Source organism: Olea europaea, chromosome 17 (genome assembly GCF_002742605.1).
Source record: "Olea europaea var. sylvestris chromosome 17, O_europaea_v1, whole genome shotgun sequence".
NCBI lineage: Eukaryota > Viridiplantae > Streptophyta > Magnoliopsida > Lamiales > Oleaceae > Olea > Olea europaea.
The window spans coordinates 14,730,868-14,757,288 of NC_036253.1; the positions used below are offsets into that span (position 1 = coordinate 14,730,868).

At 34.9% G+C, this 26,421-nt stretch overlaps 1 protein-coding gene and 1 long non-coding RNA gene across 2 annotated transcripts; both read left to right on the forward strand.

Moving 5' to 3' along the window:
- Positions 1–21,488: 21,488 nt before the first annotated feature.
- LOC111365264 (monocopper oxidase-like protein SKU5) lies at positions 21,489–24,951 on the forward strand. The gene is made up of 8 exons (XM_022985707.1): positions 21,489–21,724; positions 21,816–21,925; positions 22,811–23,081; positions 23,291–23,402; positions 23,565–23,925; positions 24,053–24,421; positions 24,572–24,650; positions 24,769–24,951. The coding sequence occupies exons 1-8, from the start codon at positions 21,596–21,598 to the stop codon at positions 24,949–24,951; spliced, it is 1,614 nt and encodes a 537-aa protein (XP_022841475.1). The 5' UTR covers positions 21,489–21,595.
- A 131-nt stretch (positions 24,952–25,082) lies between these two features.
- On the forward strand, positions 25,083–25,455 carry LOC111365265. Its single transcript, XR_002697397.1, has 2 exons — positions 25,083–25,176; positions 25,278–25,455. It is a non-coding gene; the product is annotated as an uncharacterized LOC111365265 (long non-coding RNA).
- Positions 25,456–26,421: the final 966 nt, after the last annotated feature.

Below are 26,421 nucleotides of genomic sequence, written 5' to 3' on the forward strand. Positions count from 1 at the left end.
TAGAGGAATATGGGAAAAAGTGGACGTATGGGGATAAATGGAGTTTTCTGCTTCAAAAATTGTCTTATGTTTCAAAATCAGCATTTGGGCATTCAATAAATTTAATCCGTGTTTGGTTCAACTAAAAAGTTAAATTAAAATCAATAGTTAATTTTAACCATAGATTTCACGGAATTCATAACTTTCAACCACACATCTCATTAAAATTTTGTCAAGATCTATAAAAAATAAAAATTAATGTATATCTAAACCGAACATGAGCTTAATGTTATAAGTGTACATAGATACTAAAATTGAAATAAAATTATTATATTGTTGTTGTTGTGATTATTATTATTAGTTGCATAGTAAATTGTATATTTACTTCTATAACTCGTAAATAACATTAATTTTTTCACTGTAATTATTTTAAAGAGCAATATGAAGGATTCATTTATACCTTTTGATAATATTCGGGCTTCCACAACAATTTTTTCTTCTATTGTTTTTCTTTGCTTTTATTTATTTAAAAACAAGGGCAAATTTGTCATTTCATTCCACTTTAACGGTCAAATTAGACTAATTTTGTCAACATGAACGAAGTGTGCCTATTTTCCCAATCGTTGGGGATGTCTGGTGCCATTTTTCTATCGATTGTGATATATGTGTATTCCCACTTATAGATTTATTTATAAATAGATGATGTGACAAGATTTGTTAGGTCAAAATTTCATCAATCGAAAAAATAAAAGATCGCCCACTTTTTTTTAACACTTTATCAATCTTTAAAAAAATATGTAAATAGTGATATACAACTAGTATTCTCCCTTTTTCTATTAAACTAGTGTTTGATACGTTTAATTCACATCACATGCTATCTGTGTTCTAAATAAGCATAAAGCGTGGCTAGGCATGCGGGCCATAAAAAAAAAGGTTACTTATATGTATTATTATCTTGAATACTTAACCATTCTAAAAATTATTTAATACATATGAAATATCTAAAATTATAATATGCTATATTTGTTTAATAATTTCTACAATTAGTTAATTATACAATTTTCAAATTTTCGAAAAGCAAAAGCTAAACTATTTTTCACATTTTTTATTTTTAGGGGTTGTTTGAGCTCATTTTTTTAAATAAAATGTATTTTTAAATAGTGTTAATGTAGGAAATATATGGTTAAAAAATAAGGAGGAGTTTTGAATTTATTTGTAATATTATTTTATTGAAAAATGAGTGGTTGAAATGAAGTTAAATTACTGTTAAAGAATGCATTTTGATGAAAAATGAGGCTCAAACAAGGACTTAATTAGACAAATCTCACCTAACATATTTTATACAAATTTCATACGTATTTTCTAAATATTCTACAAAACGAAAGTCTCAAAATCATAATTACATAAGATAGATAGTATTGTGCTTAAATTTTATCTAAATCTTTATTGGAAAAATCATTTTTGACTTTTGTACATGTAAAATCATTTTAAATTTTGAAACAAAAGTCAAATAAAAGATTTTCAAAAAAATAAAAAATAATAATAAACTTAGGTCAAATAAAAGGTTTAAAAAATGAAAAACATTAGTAAAGAGCATTTATGCATGACTCATATTAAGCGATCAACTTAACACTTGACCACTTAATTCATGTTTATTCTCAAGTTAAAGCGCTTTGTTCGTGTCTCGCGTCTAAGCGCGCTTTTTAAAACACCGAATGCAATATATTGGCATATGCTCGTGATATTTTTATTTATAAGATAACACAAATTAAACGTTTGCAAAGTGACCAGATTTTAGCTTAGTCAACGGGTATGTACTCAATTGCAGTCAGATAACGTACGTAATCGGGTAATGTGCAAGTCCATGAATTCACACGTGTAGATTACTGAAACATGACTGTGCCAAAACTACCCCTGAAAAATGTACTATCAATGGTCAACGGCTGACTCCCACTGCCCAACTTACACTTTCTCGTCCCTTATTTATACCTTGCATGTTTTTCACGTGCCCAATGTTATAAGAGTTGGACGGTGACATTAAAAGTTCAAACTTATTTTTAATTATATACTTTATTTCATTCATAATTTATATAAACTTTTAATCGTACATTTTATAGAACTCAACGAATCGTTATTTATTAAAAATCAACATCAAATATGCATTAGTAACTTAACTTTGCACTTATTAATTAAATTCTAAAATTTTCAATTTTTCGTTATTTTGTTCTTTGCGTTCGTAACAATTTCGTGCGTCTAAACTTGACTTCCCTATTTAGAGATAAAGAATGATGACAATAGATGACTTTTCCATTTACTTATTTTGATTGACTGCATATGTATTTACCTATATGTCTTGAAGAAGATTTTTGTAAATTTATTATAGTAATCAATATTTGTGAAGTCTATAACTTCGTCACAATCTATATTCAAAAGTGTATCGGAATGGCATACTCCCTTGTATTCGAATAGAAAGGTGGTGTCTCCGCTCTGAACTCACTTGCAATTGTTGCTTTCAAAGCAAAGGGTGGATAATCTCTTTTTTGCACCGCACATTTCTATACCAAATCCCTTATTACTTGAATCATTTTAAACTAACTAGCGGGCCATATTTTCGTTCATTGTCTCTTTAGGATCAAGCACAGGGTCAACCTATTCCAACAACGACCTTAAATCACATTCCACGTACTGCTCATATACACTAGGCAAAAAAATAAAAAAAATAAAAAAACCTTTTGCCTTTGCCTTGACTCCCAGCATTTCAATTGATCGAGCTCGCATCTGATTTATCTGCTAGTGGTTCATCTAAATTTTTAGCTGATCTACCAGCAGCAACTTTAACTATTCCTTTATTCGGGTTTCCTTTTAGGTTGCTAGAAATTTATTTTTCAAAGTTAATTGAGGTGTTGAACTATTTAAAAATAATAGATTGTTGTTTTCTAAATTTGTGGTTCGCTCGTAGAATACTATTAACAATATCAATTACTGATAACTTTGTAGAAATAAGTTTTTTGAAGTTGAAGTTGATAAAATCGTACTTTAAGTCAACTACATCACAAGAGATTGAATGAATTAGTGATGCTATTGAAAAATGCTTTATAGAATAGACTAAGCCATTATTTGGCCCTCGTTTCTTTATGGAGGGAGGAAAAAAAAAAACCCGACTAAAAGACTCAAATCTCATATTTTAATTGTTAGCTTTTTGTCACACAATGCCAGAAGAGTGAATTTAAAGTGAACTCTTGAAAGTTTAAATTATTATTATTGTAACTTTAAACGTTTTTAATTTAGTAACAAATTTATGTAACGATAGTTGTATGTAACTTTGTTTTCAATTATTTATCATCCAATATAAAGTTTCGTCTAAGAATCTCAAAATCTTAGGTCTAGTCTTGTGCGCTATATTTTTACCAGATGAAATTTGTCTATAAAATTTTATGCGACGCGTATGTGATGTTTGGCTCAAAGAGTAAAATCATCTATAAATGTTTCTTCATTCCAAAACCTAAAGGGTGACTATCCAAATTACAAGTGTTGCTCATTTTTATTTATTTTTTTAACAATTTTACCATCTTCGTCAAATATCACATACGTTCACACGATCATTTAACATCTTAATAGATATTCTCCTTGAAACGAGGATATCGTGTGCATAATGTTAAAAGGTTGGTGTACGAATGCTAGACATAAAAAGTTGAGAATACTTAAACTTATGAAACGTTAAGGACTCCTCGAAGAATTTGCTCATAAAAAGTTTTTGTTTGACACAAGTTGGTCATTAAATCTAGCATTGCGCGAGAAAACTATTGCTCCCTTGTCTAGTGGCGGGCAAATGTATGGGAGCTTCAATCCTAAATTATTGGTGCTGAGTATAGACAATGAATCTGCCTATATAAAGGTCATCTATGATGGTAGGGTACTCTGGCAATTATTGGTTATATTATAATTTTAAAAGATAAAATCTCTCATTTCACATGGCAATTTTTCCTATTAACAAGAATCACTTTTCATGAAACTAATCAGGGTTATCGATTCAATAGTTGATTAGCTAAATAGATAAATTGTGGTCAATTCAATTAAATGCTAAATAATTCTATCTTAGAGTTCAAATATTTAACGGGACTACAGATGAGGTAAGGAACTTTACTTTATATGCACGTAATTATTTTATATGCAGTATATTCATATTCCTCGTATGACTTCATCAACAAAAGATCTCAACTAATGAATCTCAATGCTGCTTTGGACATGTATTATTTTACAATTTAGTTCTTCAAATTTACAATATTTGGAGATTCTTGTACATCTTATCTATTGATTGATTTTGACGTCAACAGTTGATTAACTTGGAGTAACGAAAGTTGTATATGTATATATATTACAATATCTCATATCAATTGTAGAAATAACCACGGGACGTGTTCTATCATAACATGACAAAATAAAAAAATTCTTGTTTATGTTTGGCCCAATTTATAAATATTCAAATTATTCATACATTTCGTGATATTAACAAATATTACCACATATTACAATATTTTTATTTATTTATAATAGGACTATCTTTTACGCATTCCAAACATTCTTTCTCTAACTTAATTTTGTCACATAAGTCACCAAACAAACCCCTAAAATATATATATATTTTTTTGAATCACAGAAAAAATTATTTTGATTACCTTTTAATTTATAATGATTGTACAAATTTAAACTCTAGTTCTCAATTATTCAAACAATTTTGAATTGATTGGTCATTGAAATATAAAAAAGATAGTAAAATAAAAGAGAAGAACAAAAATAAATATTTATTGCAAATGTAAAATAAAGATCCAAAATAAAAAGTATTATTGAAGTGTGTAAAATATTTTACTCTCTAAATTGAAAGATGTTCATTACTACATATGATACAAGACAGTCTTTAAAAATATGGAGTCTATTAGAGCATTTCCAATTGACTCAAAAAGATAGATGCCATTTAGTTTAAAAAGTTGAATTTTGAATTAAGTTCCAATAAACTCTATGTTTTAGAGCGAGCGTAAAACTCTATATTTAAAGAGTCAAATGCACTCTTTATTTGTATTTGATCATGAATGTATATTTTAATTCTCCACAACTTTAATTATTCATATTATATTGAATATTTTAGTTATTGATATTTAAAATTTATATATTAGTTAAAAAATAAAAATAAATAAATAAATATTTAAAAAGGTAAAATAAAATTCACCTCTACGCACGATGGATCGATCAATTACGGTTCATAAGTGGAAAATATGCCTTGCGCTAGATACAGACGATGCATTGTTTTTCTCACATTCATAGGCCAGCATGTAGTCGTCCAAACACTTGATGCATTTTACTAAAATAACACATTAAGTAATTATATGATGCAGCTTATAAGTTGTTATAATTAACTCTTAAGATAGTAAATGCCACGCGACATATTCGGAACATTCCACTAAAACTTTATTTAAACTCATAAATTTAATGCAAATACTAGGGCTGTAAGCAAAAATTGTCAAATTGAAAAATCGAATCGAAACTGTATTTTAGAAATCATCGGTTTGGTGTCACGTGGACCCTGTCAACGAAATGATTTTGAACCAAACCAAATTGGTCAAAATGGTTTGGTTTAAGTTTGAGAATTTTAATTATGGTTTAAAACCAAACCGGATCGACAAAAAAATATATAAAAATAAAAAAATGAATTTTCAAACCAAATTGGTCAAAATGGTTTGGTTTAGGTTTGAGAATTTTAATTATGGTTTAAAACCAAACCGGATCGACAAAAAAATATATAAAAATAAAAAAATGAATTTTTTTAAAAATTCATCCAAATATGTAAAATTCAATAGTATTGTCATTTGTGGATATTTTTATCAATATCTAATTTTCTAATATAGTTATATTATTATTATCTAATAATCCTAATTTATATATAATAATCTAAAGATTAATATAATCTGTTCACGGAATATTTTCTTTCGATTTAAAACTATCGCAATTGTACAGTTCGTTAACAAGTAACAAAGTGGATTAAATGGGTCCGAATATCGTCCCACAGAGATTGATTAGTTCAAATTTTATCTATTGTAGCCTTAACCGAAACTAAATTACCAAGGTGAATGTAGACCTAATTAAACTCTAATTTTGGAAAGAAACCCTAATTATGCGCATTTTATGATTAAATTGAAATTAATATGCAAAGTAATATTTTAACACTATAGAATGAAATCAAATGTTGAGAACGCACGTTATTGTAATCAATAGAAATTAAACACACTAGGATCACGATTTCCCATGCAATTATCGCTTTAAACTCTAATTTCACAATATGACAACACACTTCAATTGTTGACGAATCAATGTTCCTAAGTCTATCCAATACTCTTTCTCGAGATGTATCGAACCTATTTCTACATACCACCGGCCTATATTTCTATGACAAGTGCATATGTAAAAATGCATGCAGTTTTATGAACACTTAAAGATTCACGTAGGGCATAGCGGTATATTTCTATCCCCTATCGGATCCTACGATGATTTATATTATGTCAAATCTATTCCAATTCTCTCGAATGCAAGAATAAATCACCCAAACTCACACAATTACAGCCCTTTAATTGCGGAAACAATAATTGCATATAAATCATTCAAAACAATATAGATATGTCTTAATGTCAAATTGCAAAATTAGAAAATTAAAGATCTAACTACATGGTACATCGATCTCCTAGCACATGAGAATCTGGCCTAACATAGTTAAAATAACAAAATATATCAGGTTTTGAATAAAAGGCATCACCGAATTATGAAATCTTGAAGAAATCTTGAAGCTCTTCGTGCCAATCTTTGTTCTTGCGCTCAAAAACCTCTCCAAGAAGTGTTTTTATGCCTCCAATTACCTTCTTCTCTTTCTGGACGTCTTTTGGTATTTATATCGCGTGAAATTAGGTTACCAAAATAGTTTCAATCGTACAAGGAAAGTAAAATTTTCGCGTCGGAAACTTACCATGCGACCGCATGGCTTTAATCAGTGCGGCCGCATGGTTATGCCATGCTATTTCCAGAATTCCCTGCACTCGTTCGTGCGACCGCACGAGAGTTCTACCATGCGGCCGTATGGTAGACTCTAATTTTCATTTTCTCTAATTTGGTCCATCTACTTGAATCTTTCACTTCTTAGCATCTTTTCTTCATTTTTTCCATTCTATCATCCCAAGATATCATCAATTGGCATTTGGCTCAATCAATTTCTTAATTTGTTCATCGGGTCAACTTTTGGATAATTGCACCTTGGTCCCTGAACTTCCACTTTGCGTCATTTTAGTCCTTTTCGCTTCTTTTCTCTTGAATTTCACCATGTTCATCGATGTTCCCTATAATTCACAAATGTAATAAAATTAAGTTACAATTCAATCATTTTGCTCGTAATTAAGTTATGTTTGTGACCTAAATAAGTGTGCAAAAATACATTTATCAAACCCCCCAAACTTGAACTATTGTTTGTCCTCAAACAAGATAGTGACTTAATTCTGAACAAACATGGCTTAATACCTTGTTGTGGCTCGGGATTGGACTAAGTATTTGACTTTGTGAAGATTTATTAGTGCAAAAATGACATCAACATTTACCTGTTAAATGCATAGTTGACGTGTGTGTGTGAATTCATACCAATATATCAGGTTTATGATAAGTTTGAGTCCCGACCCCAAGTGGTCAAATGTATCCTTACTTGCTCGAGAGATACACAACCCCCCAAACTTATTCTTTTCACTCAATTATCTCGGGTTTATGTTTTAAAATTAGGGGTTTACATAGCTATAGCCCTCACCCTCTCGTAGTTTGGATTAATCTCACTATCACAAGTTTACATCTCAACAAGTGAAGGCTCTCCTAAGTTTGATTGCTTTGACACTCAAGATTAAACTAGGTTACTTGCCTCGCCTTAAAGGGATAGTTTCTTCAACCAAATGTCCAAGGGCTTTTCTTTATGTTATTGTCTTTCTTTTGTTTCTCTTACTTTTATCTGATTTTTTTTATTATTATCATCTTCTCATTTGCTTTCTATATAACCCACGTAACAAGCTTTGGGCCGGTGGCTCCCAAACCAGTTGGCTTTAGGGCACTGGTTTTAAACTATTGTAGGCTTATTCACTCGAGTTATAAAGGATCGATCAGATGACTTTTTATTAACCTCTTTCCCTCTTGCTTTCTATATGACCCATGTATCAAGTTTTGGGCCGGTGACTCCCAGTCCAGTTGACATTAGGGCATCAGATTATGAAATATCTTTACAGGCTTACTTGCTCGAGTCATAAAGACATGAAAAGAAGTGTCTTCTCACATATTAATTTTATGCCCTTTGTTGTTTTTCTAGACATTTAGTTTCCAAAACCAACCCCCAATTTAAGATTTTCACCAACTCTTCACCCCACTGGTCTAGGCAATCCACACAATAAAATTCATGCACGGAGCCCCCCGCTCATCTCAATGCTCCCCTATAATAGCTCAACTATCACCAAACTGTCTTAAGGTAGTTTACGGATTAATTCAATAGAGGGTTATCATTCTTTTCTTAGTTTCTGCTCAAAATCCAGTCATTCACCTAACATGTCAAGCATGAATAGCGTGCATAGATAACGTCAAGTGTTGCATCAACTAGTATCAGTTAGTCTAGTTAACACTAGATCCAAAGTTTTGCAGCTCAAACAAGTCCAATAATAACATCATAGTTAGCAAGGTTATCAAACCCAAACAAGTATGCATGAAAAGAATTAAAACAAATTGAATAAAATGCAAAGAATTTTTTATTTTTTTTAACACTCATCATGCTTACATTATGCAATAATGGAATACAGATACTGATGAACATAGATAAAGATTTAAAATTATGTCACTCCCCAAACTTAGTTAATACATTGTCCTCAATGTAAGAGTAACGAAAGATTAACGACATAATTTTAAGGACAAAATGAAGAAGAAAAATCAAAATGGGGTAAACAGTACTCCCCTGGATAAAAAAGGATGAGGTGGCCGGAAACTGGGTCCTGATGTACCATCATTTGACGGTGGAGGGTGTCGTCCAAGGAGCTGTCGCAACATACAATTCAGCTCCCTCATCAAGGCGGGCTGCTGTGCCTGCTCGGCCTGGATGGCTCTCATGTTCTCCCATATTTCATTTACCCGCATCAGGATTTCGTCCACCTGGCCCACATATATGTTCAGCCGTCTATTCATGGTATCAATCTCCTGTCGCATGACTGTGGCATCGTCCCTGCCATCTCTGATGTAATTTAGTGCAAGGTGATTGTCTCTTTGTAAACCCTAAAACTCAGTCCTCATGGCACTGAAATCCTGAAGGAAGCTATGGAGGTCTCGACTGATTCCCGTGGTGGTGGAGAATATCTTCTCTGCAATTGAGTATCCACGCTAGCCTGTGGTGTTGGATCTTGTGAAAGTTCCTGATCTGCAGGGACTGGGCCTTGATCTGCCTACCGTCTACGGCGCTCATTTTCTTGCTCTTCTCTATGTTTAACCCGAGCCCTTCCTTGAGCTTCAGATGTAGTACGTTTGATCATGGGGCTGGGTTTTTCAGGTACCTCCTCAGATAGGAGTGCAACACCCGCATCCCTACATATGCCACTAATGAGGCTCGTGAATATCAAAGTGGAGCGATGATCTCTCCAAGTTCCCAATGTGTGTAGTTGATTGTATATAAGAGTGGCGAGATCTATCTTGTTACCCCGAACTAAGTGGTAGATGAATCCTGCTATCTGATCAGGAAATGTAGTCCTGTGTTATATGGGTTCGATATTGTGGCACATGAAGAGCCATAGAATGACTATGGATGGGGTAAGCTCGATCTGATACCACTCGGTAGTTGCAAGGAACCATGCATTTTTCCGCCCCATCAAAACCTCATCCACTTCATCCTAGTTAAATTCAACTAGGATAGGGATCACATTCTCCATGGTGAGCTGGCAGTAATCATGAATGACCTCGGGAGAGAACATAATCCACTTTCTTCGCACCCAAGTCTGATGGAAATGCTCGGAACCTAACATATCAATCTCACTGTTGAAGTTGGCGAAGAACTCTCGACATAGATTGTCATAGATTGGATGTGGTCGCTCTACCAACTTGTGCCACCCACAAATCTGAACTAAGTTGACCAACTCAAAATTTGAGAAATCATCAAGCTTAACGGGTCTTTCAGCGTGTATAGTCCAATGGCGTATGATATTCTCATATCGTGCCGCGATTTCTGCATTTAAGAATCGCCGAACTTTCCCGCAAGCTCTCGAGTACGGGCTGTCCCGATGGAGGAGCTTGCTTTTTCTTTCCCGTGCAAAGTCCTCTTAGGAGGTATCCTGCAAAGTTTGTAAAACTACACTCATTAAGTTTGATGTGAAAAGAATACGCATGGAGTGAGAAAATAAAGTATGGATTGCACAAATCCCCCAAACGTGCTTCAAAATACATGTACTTGACGTTGATGTGTAAAATGCATGAAACATGTTCCCAGCTAGTGGTAGTATCAAAGGAATGTGAAACACCAACAAAAATCAGCTCAAAACATACACTTTGATAGAAGTAACACATGACCAAACTAGAACTTTCAGCGCCGGGCATCGCCTAAAAAATTGAAATTTTCCAGAGTGAACGCCGGGCATATGAAAGTGTCCATACTATTCTAGCTCATATCCAAAATTCAATTCAAATGGATGTTGTTTGGGTTAGCAAAAAACGATGCAAAGTGGGTGAAGTGAGGTGTCGTGCCGTGACGTGACCTAGTCATGTTGTGCCTGCAAGTGTTGCCTACGTATAGTCAAGTTTGGTTCTTGTAATTTCCAATTCATGTGTTACGGGAATTCATCACATTACCCCACTCTCATTCATATATTACTCATGTGAATGCATAGCATGTATACTGTGTAGTTCAAGGAATTTATTGAGTGGGTAAACAAGCTCTAGCTAAACAGTACATATTGTAACCATATTCACGAACCCTTCAACTATTATATCCCATCACTTTAACAAACAGAGAGAGCATCAACGTTATTCACATCCCAGTTCGTGTATCCAACGCGCAAATTCACCAAAATGCATAACTCATTTCACATTGACAATTGATCAAACATGTAGCATGCCATTGTATGAGATCTCTAGAATTTCAACAATTGGAGTCTAAGTCATGACAAAATGAGACACATTTAACAATTTAGCATCTATTACTATGAGATAAGTGCCTTTCAAGTTAATGTACATAGGAATGCATCACAATATGTATTTTAATTCATCCACCAATCACATGCAATGCAAGAAGCACCATAAAACATAGAATATTCACTGTGGCATTTCATCAAACATATAGCATGCATAATGTGAAGGTATTACCAATATAGTGAATTGATGTTTCAAATCATTCCATAGTCCTCACAACACAATCACATCAAATCCACCCATACATGAACTAGCCCAATCTCCCTTAATTCCTCAAAATTGAAATTTCAAACGTGACTTACCCTAATGACGGAATCGAAAGGGATTTAAGAACCATTACCTTGTACTTGTAGGGGTTGATTTGAGTTCAAAAATGATTTACTTTAGATGATATTGCACTTCAAAAATGATATTCGTGTGTAGTGTATGTGATTCGAACTCGACCGTGTGTAGAAATCGTGCCCTAGAATGCTTGTGGTCGTGAGAGAATTGGGGAAAAATTTGAGTGGGAATGAAGGAACTGGGCGTGGGTTAAAAACCCATGCCTGATTCTGCCATGCGACCGCATGGCTTTAAGCTGTGCGGTCGCATGGTTCAAGTGGCTTTGGCCACTTGATTCCTGGCCTCTGTTTGTGCAGTTGCACCGTGTGACCGCATGAATCAATTTTTTTTTTTTTTTTTACCATACTAAAAAATAAAACGAATTTAAAAATAAGAACTTTGAAAATATATTCAATTCCCCCAAAATCACAAGTTTGATTAAATTCCACCTCAAAATTTGGTTTTCAATTTAGTGGTCGGCCTGACTTCTCAATGACCCTAACTTTTTCAAAGATACATTTTTAAACATTTTAGGGTATGCATAGACCATAAACTTAGTGCCTGAAACCAAATTTTTGAAATTCACAATCACGCATTGACATTTGAAATTTTGAAAATAAACGTTTACCTCGAAATGCGTGAATTATACCCTCAATTACCAAAAACAACTCCAATCAACCCGAACTCGTGTGTGATGCTTAGGGACTCGTGTAGACAGTGCTTGAAATCTTTTAACATGTATGGATGATCGATGACCTAATTTAAAAAAATTTTAAAAAATGAAATTGAAAAATTCGTAATCTGATGCAGAAAACAAAATAAATTAAATTAAAAGGATACAGTGGGTTACCTCCCACCCAACGCTAGGTTATAGTCGATAGCTCGATTTTTCTGCAGCTACTTTATTCTGGCGTCCCGAGTTGAACGGTAGATTTTTTGTTGGAGAAGTCACCGCCCCAGTAGTGTTTCAGCCTTTGCCCATTAACAGTGAAGGTACCCTTAGTTTCATAGCTGACTTGTATAGAGATATGGTAAGACCTTCGTGGCAGTGTAAGGACCTGACCACCTTGATCGTAGTTTTCCTAGGAACAGCTTGAGTCTCGAGTTATACAATAGCACTTTCTGCCCCACTTCGAACTATCGCCTCTTAATATGCATGTCATGCCACTTTTTGGTTCGTTCCTTGTAGAGTTTTGAATTTTCATAAACTTCCATTCTAAATTCATCTAACTCATTGAGTTGCAGTAGACGCTTTTCACTGGTGGCACTCAAGTCCATATTCAACTGTTTCATAGCCCAATATGCCTGGTACTCCATTTCTAGTGACAGATGACACGCTTTCCCAAAAACTAGGTGGTATGGAGACATGCCTATCGGTGTCTTAAATGCTGTCCTGTAAGCCCATAATGCATCGTCCAGCTTTTTAGGCCAGTCCTTTCTAGATGAGTTCACTGTGACCTTGAGTATTTTCTTCAGCTGCCGATTAGATACTTCAACTTGTTCGCTGGTTTGTGGATGATATGGGGTAGCAACACGGTGTTTAACGCCATATTTATTCAACAGCTGCTCAAACTGGCGATTGCAGAAATGTTTCCCCCGTCACTGATTATAGCTCGCGGTGTACCATATTGGGTGAAAATATATTTCTTCAAGAACCCTATTACTGCCTTTGAATCGTTTGTTGGCAATGAAACTGCTTCCACCTATTTTGATACGTAATCCACTGCTATTAAGATGTACTGATTTGAGAACAACGGGGGAGAGGTCCCATGAAGTCAATTCTCCAAACATCGAATATCTCCACTTCCAAAATGTTGTTCAGTTGCATTTTATTCCTTCTCGAGATATTTTCATTGCGTTGACATCTGTCACTCCTCTTGACAAACTCAAAGGCGTCTCTAAACAGTGTAAGCCAGTAGAACCCTGATTGTAGAATCTTTGCAGTTGTTTTCGAAGTCCCAAAGTGTCCTGCATATGCAGATGAATGGCAGTGCTCGAGAATCTCATGTACTTCTTCCTCATTTGGGTCCTCCCAAAAATAATACTTCAATTCGGCGAAGAAATTTTTTCTGGTGACTCGAGTAGTCTAGTGGTGGGATGGAACTGGCCAAGTAATTGACGATATTTGCATACTAAGGTGCTTCATCTACTCTCAACATCTGCTCATCTGGGAAGATCTCATTGATATCCACTAATTCTTCTGTCTCCCCAAGCTCTAATCGGGATAGGTGATCCGCTACTACATTCTCACAGCCCTTCTTATCTCGTATCTCGATATCAAATTCTTGCAGCAACAGCACCCAACGAATCAACTTCGACTTTACATCCTTATTTGTGAGTAGATACTTCAATGCAGCATGATCTGTGTAGACGATGACTTTAGACCCGATAAGGTATGATTTGAATTTGTCGAATGTATATACCACGGCCAATCCTTTTCAGTGGTGGCATAATTGATTTGCGCATCATTTAGAGTTTTACTTGCATAGTAGATCACATGAAAAATCTTGTTCCTCCGCTGTCCTAATACTGCACCCACGATGTGATCACTGGCATCACACATCAATTCAAAAGGCAGTTCCCAGTCTGGTGCCACAATTACTGGTACTGTTGTGAGCTTCTCCTTTAAAGTGTTGAATGCTATGAGACATTCTTCATTAAACTCAAAAGTTACGTCCTTCATTAGCAGATTGCATAGCGGTTTAGTGATCTTTGAGAAATCTTTTATAAATCTCCTGTAGAACCCCGCATGCCCCAAGAAGCTACGAACCCCTTTAACTAATGTAGGCGGTGGTAACTTCTCAATAACTTGAATTTTTGCCTTGTCCACTTCAATTCATTTTTTCGAGATCCGATGCCCAAGTACAATGCTTTCCTACACTATAAAGTGGCATTTCTCCAAATTTAAAACCAAGTTAGTCTCCTTGCATCTCTGTAAGACCAAATTTAGGTGTTCTAGACATTCATCAAATGAAGATCCAAACACTGAGAAGTCGTCCATGAAAATCTCGATAAACCTTTCAATCATATTGGAGAATATTGCCATCATACAGCTCTGAAATGTGGCTGAAGCGTTGCAAAGACCAAAAGACATCCTACGATATGCAAAAGTACCGTAGGGGCAAGTGAAAGTGGTCTTCTCCTGATCATTCGGTGCGACAGGTATCTGATTGTAGCCCGAGTATCCATCAAGGAAGTAGTAGTGTGAATGTTCAGCCAACCTTTCCAACATCTGATCCATGAATGGGAGTGGGAAGTGATCCTTTCGTGTAGCTGCGTTTAGTTTGTAATAATCGATGCAAACTCTCCATCCCGTCACTGTTCTGGTGGGAATTAATTCTTTCTTCTCATTTTTCACCACTGTGATTCTCCCTTTTTTCGACACCACTTGAACTGGACTGATCCATGCACTGTCTGAAATTGGGTAAATAATTCCTGCATCCAGTAATTTCAATATCTCTGCCCTGACTACTTCCTTCATGTTCGGATTCAATCTTCTCCGACCTTCTATACTTAGCTTGCAATTTTCTTCCATTAGAATTTTATGCATACACAGAGAAGGACTGATCCTTTTAATGTCAGCTATTGTCTACCCAATCGCTGTCTTGTTCTCTTTAAGTACCCTGAGCAATTTTTCTTCCTCCACCTCACTGACTGTGTTCGAAATGATTACTGGAAGTGTATCCGACTCTCCCAAATATGCATATCTGGGACGTAATGGTAGTTGCTTGAGTTCTAAAACTGGCAGCTGTTGAATGGAGGGCAGTGGCTTTGCATTTCCCGTCCCCAGTTCCTCAAAGTGTCTCTTTCGGGTGTATGGCAGGTTGGTCTCCAAAAACCTTGCACATGTTTCAACTTTAAGAGAATCTAATTGGGCTGATTGGGATTGTGCAATGCATGCCTCATAGGCATCAGATGGGCCGTGAAGTAAGAATGTTTCTTGTATTGCCTTATCAATGATGTCAACCTGGAAACAACTATCTGATTCTGCTTGCAATTTCATGGCCTTGAAAACATTGAACGATATCTGTTCCTCTCCCAATCTTAACATCAACTACCCTCCTTTGGACATCAATTACCGCTCTTCCTGTTGCCAAAAATGGTCTGCCAAGTATTAATGGGACGTCCTTGTCTTCTTCCATGTCCAAGATAAGAAAATCCATTGGGAATATAAACTTCTCAACCTTGATAAGCACATCTTCAATTAGTCCTCTGGGATGTGTCAGTGACCTGTCAGCCAGCTGAAGTGTTACAGTAGTCGCTTTAGCTTCTCCGAAGTCGAGTTTCTAGAAAATAGACAGAGGCATTAAATTAATACTTGCACCGAGGTCAAATAATGCTTTATCGAAATAGACTTCACGAATAGTGTAAGGAACAGCAAAACTCCCTGGGTCTTTCAGTTTTGGTGGGAGCTTTCTCTGGATTTTGACACTGCATTCTTCTGTAAGCATCACTGTCTCATTGTCCTCCAGCTTGCGTTTGTTTGATATAATATCTTTGAGAAACTTCGCGTAACTGGGCATTTGGAATAGTACATCGGCTAGTGGGATGTTGATATGAAACTTTTTGAAGACTTCTAGGAATTTTTTGTACTGTTGCCCCAATTTTTGCTTCTTCAACCGTCGTGGAAAGGGAATCGGAGGCTCGTATGAGATGACTGTGATTTTGGCCTTATCCTGTGACTTTTCTGAATTTTCCTTTAGAGTTGATTCCTTTGGTTGTTCATCTTGTACAGCAGTCTCTTCTTCAGCAGGAGAAGATGTCTCTGCAATCACACCCGGTCTCTTGACATGGATTTCAGGCAGTTGTACTCCACTTCGAGTTGTAATGGCCTTGGCTTCCTCTTTGGGATTGATTTCTGTGTTACTCGACAAGTTACCCGGCGTTCTGCCAGTAAATGCGATGGCTAACTGCCCCACCTGAGTTTCCAAATTTTTGATGGCTGCATTTTGATTTTGAAATGTAGCTTCGGCTTTCTCTATGAATTTTCCTGTCATATCTTCCAACTGAGGCCTCTTTTCTTGTTGTTGAAATTGCCCATGTGGCTTATTTTGATTTTGGCTCCAAGAGAAGTTGGGATGCTTCTTCCAACTGGGATTGAAAGTTTCTCCATATTGATTGTGTTGTTGGCGTTGTCCCCAATGTGCATAGTCTGCTTGCTCAATTCCTTGCATGAGTATTGAGCACTCCGATGTTTTATGCTCAGCACTACATTCCTCACAATTGCTCTTCTTCGCTTGTGATATGCTTTCCACCTTGTGATACAGAGAGTCAATTTTTATAGATATTGCTGAATAAGTATCCACCTCGTAGGCACTCGGAGTTTTTCTTGGAACCACCCTCTCAGAAGACCACATGGCTGATGTGGTAGCCATTCTCTCAAATAATTCCAATGCCCCATCAACTCTTCGTGTGGATATTGAGCCATCTGACGCTGAATCCACCATGCTCTTGTGGTATGGAAGTAACCCTGTGTAGAAGAATTAGATTTGGGTCTTTTTGTCAAACCCATGTTGAGGGCACTTCCGCAGCATGTTCTTGAATCTGTTCCAAGCTTCGTCTAAATAAACCGAATAGGTGAACGGTCAAACTGCATGCAATCGACAGCCAAAAGAGAGAAGCCAGCCGCGGCACACTGACACTGACTATATCCTACCCCGGTGACCGGAGTCATTTCCCTCGCCTTGATGGATGTTGAATAGAACTAAGCTCCTATTAGATAGATTCATTTTGTTGACCTTGATTCCATACACCATGAATGCGATCGATAGCTTATATCAATCTTGTACTAAGAACAGAGAGCTAACAGGGAAGAGAGTGAGCCCTGGGTGGGGCGCACGAACGATATCTTCCTCACTCTGAGCTACCGACCATGAAGCTCTCCCGTGAGCCCAAAAAGCGGGTGTCTCCAGAAAGGCATGAAGGTTTCAAAAAGTGGAATTGCGGGCCAGGGAGGAAAGGTACGACCCTGACTCCATTCCTTAGGAAGGAATGGTCGGGTCGGGATTTGGTTTCTCCTTGACTACATACTGATATGTCATGTCTCAGATTTGCTATCTTGGCTGGTGAGAAAAACTTTGTGCGGAATTTGTGTGCCAACTCGTTCCATGTAGTACTACTTGCAACCGGAAGTGAATCCAACCATTCAAGTGCTCTGTCTCATAGTGTGTGTAGAAACAGCCTTAGCCTAATAGCGTCGTCCGAAATCCCTGGGTATCTGAAATGTTGACACATATCCAAAAATCGAGATATGTGTGTATGTGGATTCTCCTTGGCCTTACCATAGAACTGATGTCCATTTTGAAATAATTGTATCACATTTGTCTTCAACTGGAAATTTGGCTGCCCAAACGGTGGATACACTATGCTGGATTAACTTTGAATTACTTGAGAAGTCAAGAAATCTCCCAAAATCTTGTTTCCTTCGTCCATTGCCTCTCCTTCATTAGCTTGAATAATGAGATTGTTCAGTTCGTTAGCCATTTGTACCTATGCTTCTCGGTGATCTCTTTGTAGTCGATGAAAGATGCACTCGATTTCAGGATCAGCTGGAATTAATTCTCCTCCAGTCGATCGTGGCATGCAAATCTGAAAGACAAAACCAGTACGAGCACTGAGATTCAAACAATTTAAATAGTTAAAACACAAATAAAGGATAATCACCTAAAATAGAAATAAAAATAAAATTATACTAGCAAAATAAAAATTGAAGTTCGAATTAGTGCCTAGAAGAATAAAATTAAACTAAACTCAATTCCCGGCAACGACGCCAAAAACTTGTTCATGAAATATTTTCTTTCGATTTAAAACTACTGCTAGTGTACTGTTCGTTAACAAGTAATAAAGTGGATTAAATGAGTCCGAATATCATCCCACGGAGATTGATTATTTCAAATTTTATCTATCGTAGCTTTAACTGAAATTAAATTATCAAAGTGAATGTAGACCTAATTAAACCCTAATTTTGGAAAGAAACCCTAATTATACGAATTTTATGATTAAATTGAAATTAATATGCAAAGTAATATTTTAACACTCTAGAATGAAATCAAATGTTGAGAACGCACGTTATTGTAATCAATAGAAATTAAACACACTAGGATCACGATTTTCCATGCAATTATCACTTTAAACCTTAGTTTCACAATATGACAACACACTTCAATTGTTGACGAATCAATGTTCTTAAGTATATCCAATACTCTCTCTCGAGATGTATTGAACCTATTTCTACATACCACAGGCCTATATTTTTATGACAAGTGCATGTGTAAAAATGCATGCAATTTTATGAACACTTAAAGATTCACATAGGGCATAGCGGTATATTTCTATTCCCTATCGGACCCTACGATGATTTATATTATGTTGAATCTATTCCAATTCTCTCGAATGCAAGAATAAATCACCCAAACTCACACAATTACGGGCCCCTAATTGCGGAAACAATAATTGCATATAAATCATTCAAAATAATAGAGATATGTCTTAATGTCAAATTGCAAAATTAGAAAATTAAATATCTAACTACATGGTACATCGATCTCCCAGCACATGAGAATCTAGCCTAACATAGTTAAAATAACAAAATACATTAGGTTTTGAATAAAAGGCATCACCGGGTTATGAAATCTTGAAAAAATCTTGAAACTCTTCATGCCAATCTTCGTTTTTGCGCTCAAAATCCTCTCCAAGAAGTGTTTTTCTGCCTCCAATTACCTCTTCTCTTTCTAGACGTCTTTTGGCATTTATATCACGTGAAAATTAGGTTACCAAAAGAGTTTCAATCGTACAAGGAAAGTAAATTTTTTGCGTCGGAAACCTACCATGCGACCGCATGGCTTTAATCCGTGCGGCCGCATGGTTATGCCATGCTGTCTCCAGAATTCTCTGCACTCGTTCGTGCGACCGCACGAGAGTTCTACCATGCGGCCGCATGGTAGACTCTAACTTTCATTTTCTCCAATTTGGTCCCTCTACTTGAATCTTTCACTTCTTGGCATCTTTTCTTCATTCTTTCCATTCCATCATCCCAAGATATCATCAATTGGCATTTGGCTCAATCAATTTCTTGATTTGTTCATCGGGTCAACTTTTGGATAATTGCACCTTGGTCCCTGAACTTTCACCTTGCGTCATTTTAGTATTTTTCGTGTCTTTTCTCTTGAATTTCACCATGTTCATCGGTGTTTTCTATAATTCACAAATGTAACGAAATTAAGTCACAATTCAATCATTTTACTCGTAATTAAGTCATGTTTGTGACCTAAATAAGTGTGCAAAAACACACTTATCATAATTTATCAAAAGTCATTTTTCTCTTCAGAATTTAGATGAACTCCAGCTGACACCCAACACAGTCCTGAGCCACTGGCACCACCCATTTTTTTTTTTAGATTTTTCACATCTCTTCAAAATTGAATTGAAATCCATTATACCAAATCGGAGACAAAAGAGATCCTAGACTTTCGACGATAATATTTGCTACGAATAAAGTTTCAAATCAATAATTTTATGGAGCAGACTGAGGTAAGAATCTAAAATTAAATGCGTTTGATAACATTAGACAAACGTAAACTTGTGAAATTATTATGTTTAGTTATTATAAACAATTGCTTTATTATTGTGATTTGTTGTTTTCTTTGTCTAATCAGTATCATTTTTTTAGATATGATGATCACGAGATCTTGTTGAACATCATTATGTTTTTTGGGCCTTATATCTAGTTTAGTAGACTTGTATTGTAACATTATTATATCGTCATTAGCCTAAAAAAAGGTGAACAAAAATGAAAAAAACTATATTTTAATTTATTGTGATTTCACTTTGATTTAGTTGATATTTAAATTTATAGTAGATATATTTAGCCCAGTTTGAACCATATTTTTCATATCATCATAATAGAAAAATTAACCATTGGAGAGGAGACTGGGTCCTACACATGAAACAGCAGATCAACAAAGGCGGCTGGACTTGTGGAATAACGATCAAAATTTTCATTTTTTTATCTCAAAAATTTGGTTCAAACAGGGACTTAGTTTGTTTTAGATTTATTGCTAATAAGATATAAATATATATTGAATTCAATGAATTAGTGACATAAATGTAGACAGGCAAAAAAATATTGCGAAATCGATGGTTTAAAATCGGACAAAACCGTTAGGTTTAGATTTAGGTTTAGGTTTGAGTTTTTTTCAAACCGTTCAAAATGGTTTGGTTTAGGTTTGGGTGTTTTTTAAATCGATTTAAACGGTTTAGTTTGAAAAATCTGTTAAAAATCGGTAAAACTGAACGCTTACACCCCTTAGCAAATACTATTGTCATTTTCTTTTAAAACAATTTTTTTTTTTTTTTGTTAATTGTATCTCCTATGTGCGAAATAGTTATTAAATGAACTACTACTTACTATATAACAAACCTTGAAATAATTTTGACAAATTGATTAAATTAACAGTGTCAATTCCAATGTGAAAATAATTTCTTCATTGAAAATGCACAAGAAATTATTTTGGCACACAACTAAGTAAGATCAACAATATATCAATTTTTGAACACGCAGTCGCATTCATATAAATTTATGAGTAAATTAATTTCAGCTTAAATCGGTTTTAGATTATAAAATTTAATGAAACCTATAAATTCATGTAATTTATTCCTTTAATCTTAAATAATAATAATATTTATTTATTATTATTTATTTTATTTTTTTAACAAAAATTACGTGCATTCTAATTTATTTAAATTAGAACTCATTTTGACCTTAAGTTAGTCAACAATTTCATTCTTATATAAACATTTACAGTTGTACTACGTAAAACAAATTCATTGTTCTTAGGATTACATTTACAAGAAAACTAATTAATTTAGGTTTTTGTCTTGAACTAAAATTCTCCCTCTCAACAAAATCTTGGGCGTTTTAGGCCCTTCTCAATTCTTCTTCTACTTATTCTCTTGAAACTTTTCCAACTTCTATTAGTATTTACAAAAAGGGTTTCAGTTGTTACTCCGCAGATCATTACTTGTTGAGAAGAAGGCTAATATTCCAAAATACGAAACTCTCCTACGTGAGAACATGGAGGAACGGTGGTTAATTCTTTGCGTAAGTACACTACTCTTCACGGTTGTTAATGGAGCGGAGATTTTTCAAGAGTGGCATGTTGCGATTAACACAAACATCAACCCTGTATCACGAGATCAACCGGTACATACAATTTTGGGAGTTTTTTTTTTTTTTTTTTTTGTTTCTTTTCAAATTTATAATTGATTAATGAGTATTTTATTTATTTTACTAGGTTATTACCATCAACGATATGTTTCCTGGACCGCTTATCAATGCAACGACCAACGATAATATTCATGTCAATGTTTACAATGTCATGGATGAGCCATTGCTCATGACTTGGTAAGCTTATTCATTTTCTATTTTTATTTCAGTGTTTTCGATCATTAATCTGTTAGAACAGAAGTTAAAGATGCTATTATTGTTTGTGCTCTCAACAAATTTGTTATAATTTAATATTTTTATGTCCTCAAATTGCATGAGAATGAAAAAATAAAAATAAAAATAAATAAATAAATAGCCTTGGGAGACTTGTTATTTGGGATCATTAGGCAACATTCTCCGCGGAAGAATCGAAAACAACGTTAAACTTGTCTCTCCTTTTAATTACGTATTTTTCAAAGCCTATAATAAAATTTGAGGTGAATGATTTCGTACGTAATGTGCGCGTGTAATATAATAAATAAGAAAAAATAGTTTTAAAATAAAATTTTAAAATTAATAAATTTATTAAAAAATATCAAAAATTAGATGGTTTCTGATTATGATCTATGCTAATAAATGATTTTAACCTATACATTATGTGATTGTAACGTAATATTATGTTTGATTGTGATTAGTTAGTTTATTTTAGTGTTAATTGTGCCTTAATTTATTTTACTGTAATTTTTATACCCAAAAAATTATTACACGTGACATAAGAATTTCTATGTCTACGATACGTGTGACTGATCATTTATGATATCTAATTGTTATCTAAGTATATACGTTCATGTTATCACCTGTTTTCGAAAAAAAAGAAGTTAATGTCTGATTAATGAAATTAAAAAACATGATTTTAGATAATTTTCTCTATAAATAGTTAAATATACGTGGATTAACGTTAACACGTTTTTGTAATATAGTTGTTCAAAAGTTAAATTGAGTCGATTCAGATAATTTTTGATATTGTTTGGGTGTAAAATTTAGTTTACCAATAAGGTCTAATAGAACATAATATTGGTGCAGGAATGGTATTCAACAAAGACTGAATTCTTGGCAAGACGGAGTTTCGGGTACAAATTGTCCGATCCAGCCCGGTAAAAATTGGACTTATGTTTTCCAAGTGAAGGACCAAATTGGTAGCTTCTTCTACTCCCCTTCAATAAATTTCCAACGGGCTGGCGGTGGCTTTGGCCCACTACGAGTTAACAATCGGATTGTCATTAAAGTTCCATTTCCCCAGCCTGAAGCAGAGTTTGATTTTCTTATTGGCGATTGGTATCAACAGAGTTATAAGGTAGTAATTCATGCATAAAATTGTCATTATATCGTGATTTCGGACTCGGTTAGTATGAAACAAAGCCGAGATGTGTTGATTTTCGAGCCGTTTCTACCTTCCTTCGTTGGAAGGTTGAATTTGACTCGTTTAACACCACTGATAAGTAAAAGCACGTTTTTTTTTTCTTTTTCATTTGTGTATTGTCTATTTTTGGGCCAAAATAATAGGATGTTAGGAAAGTTGCATACCATATACAGCCTCATTTGATGCTGATGAATGGGAAAGGCTCATTCTTGGACCCACTTGCAAAAGCCCATGAAAACTTCACCGTATCGCAAGGTAAGAAGTTTGTAATTCTTTGATATGGTAAGAAGTTCGTAATTCTCTATTTTGTAATTGGAATTTTAATTTTAGCATACGTTAGTACACAGTACTAGACATGTTCAGATATAGTACTAAACATTTCTATTTATCGTAAATTTGATTTCGGGTATTTTGTAGGAAAAACGTACCGTTTTAGGGTTTCGAACATCGGCAATGTATGGAGCATGAATTTCAGGATTCAGAATCATAAAATGGTAGTTGTTGAGACGGAAGGATCATACACCAATCAGATCACAGAAGATTCTCTTGATATTCATGTGGGCCAGTCCTACTCTGTCCTCGTCACAGCAGATCAAAACCCAGCTGATTATTATATAGTGGCCAGCCCTAAATGGGTTAATTTGATTAATCAAACATCTATTTCTGCTGTTGGGATCTTACATTACGAAAACTCCAACAAGCCTGCTAACGGGCCGTTACCAGTTGGGCCTGATCCATTTGATCTTTATTTCTCCATCGATCAAGCTAAATCCATCAGGTAAACGAGTCATGATTGAGATCGGGTTAAATACACTACTGTAATTTAGTGAATAACTTGTAATGAAATACAACTTATGTTTTTAACTTGATTTGAACAACTGACAACATTTGTTATGCTCGATTAGATGGAACTTGACGACAGGTGCTGCGAGGCCGAACCCACAAGGGTCCTTCAATGTATCGAACGTTACTCCATCAGAGACATTTGTTCTTCGTGAATCATTTGCTAAAATAGATGGAATTCCTCGTTTCACTGTCAACAATGTGTCCTATGATACTCCAACAACTCCATTGAAATTGGCTGATTACTACAATAATGGCACCGATGTTTACAAACTCGATGCCTTTCCTATTCACTCTAGCCTTAAAGCACCGGTTCGTGGAACATTTGTTGTAACGGGGGCCCACAAGAATTGGCTGGAGATTGTGTTAGAGAATGATTTGAATTCCATTGACTCTTGGCATTTGGATGGATTTGGATTTTTCGTTGTTGGGTAAGTATTAATTCTGTTCTGTTATATCGATTCGACTACATAAATATAGCATTGTGGAATTTAGATCAGCTCGACTTATCACCTCTTTAATTTAGTTCTATCCATGATATAAACACGTTATGTATATATTTTATCTGTGATCATTCGTAGGTATGGAATAGGAGAATGGACACCGGCATTGCGTTCTACGTACAACGTTTATGATCCAGTTGTTCGCTCCACTGTTCAGGTGAATTAGTGTAAAATATTTCTTAAATATGTCTTTTTCTTTATAGATGTATTACTTTTTAAGTATTCTGTCTCGATTATATTCAGTTTATAATTCTTAGCACGTCCGATGAAAACAGGTGTACCCAGGAGGATGGAGTGCAGTTTATGTCTACCTAGACAACCCTGGAATGTGGAATTTAAGGTCACAAAATCTAAAGCATTGGTATTTAGGACAAGAACTGTATGTTAGAGTTTATGATCCTGATCCCAATCCTCAAAAAGAGAGATCACCCCCAGAAAATCTCATGTTTTGTGGTTAGTGGTGGCACTCTATCTAAATTTATCTACTTTAGCTTTTCTTTGAACCATTCAGATTAATTTTTTATAATTAATCGGTTCCGGTAATGTTATACAGGAACGATTGCGGCACCACCACCATCTCCTCCTCCTCCTCCTCCTCCTCCACCCACCCCAAAGCCATTACCAGGTCCAACGCCACCAGCTGCACCATCGGCTAGTGCTAAGACATCTCAAATAGGCACCTGGTAATTAAATTTTATTCAATATTGATATATTTGATACATAATACTAAATAAGACGCTACATTTATAATAGACAAGATCGTAATTCTTTCTTCTGTGTGCAGGTTCCATATTGGCATGATCCTCTGGATGCTTGCATTTTTCTAGGCTGTGTACATCTGCTTTTAAGTAGTACAGAAAATAACTTCTTTTTTTTTTTTTTCTCAATAGTTTTCTTTTGTTGGTTTATATGGATTGTGGTTTTAAAACTTAAGGATTTATTGTGACATTTTATCTTATTAATTTTAAGTACTGTGGTTTTTGAAAGACACATCCCATCCCAAACTCCTTATTAGACTCAAGACGTGACGTGCGCCGATGATAAGTGCCAGCTAGGCACTGGACCCATTACCAAGGCAAAAGTAACTAAACTTTGATTATAAGGCTTCATTTAACCAACTAAAATTTTTCTGAACTCTAACATACCAACATAATAATATCATTCACTCGCCCAACCAAAACATCCATATCATTTGCATCATAACTGCCTTCCATTTTAATGACTTATTGTCAATGTCAAGATTAAACAACCAAGGACGTATTGTTATTAACAAGCTCCCTAACATATTAACTTTGTACAAATGAGTGCTCAACCACCATTTTCTTGAGAATAAAGTACTCAACTTTTCGAGTTTGTAGCACCTTAACTAAGTGAAATTTTTTATTCTGTGTTGATGCTAAAAGGTTAAAAGTATTCTCTCATGTTTCCTTAGCTATTTTAAATTGCATTTGTCATCTGCATCTTTGAATATTTTGTGACGTTTGTAGGATTCTTGACATTTTTATCCTCAAACTTCTGTTTTTTAGCTTAATTCTGTCCTAATCATAATGGTTTCAATGCAATTCGTTCCTAATAATAGTTTCAATCACTAAACAGTTGAATATCAGGACTGAGTAGTTTTGCCCTCTAAATCTAATTCAAACAAGGGATTATTCACTTTATTGTAGAAATTCTTTTCCATATGAAAAAATTTAATATTGTCATTATGAAAATGATTGCATGCTTGTTTTTCTCTTTTTGCTCCTTTTTTTTTTTTTTTTTTTTTCAATAACTCCTATACACTAAGATCGGGTCTTATCCATTTGTAGATGGAACTTCGATAGAAGCTAGGTCTAGAGGGAAGTTATGAGCATTACGTTCATGCATAACTTCCATACCAAGGTTAGCACGGTTAATGATATCAGCCCAAGTATTAATTACACGGCCTT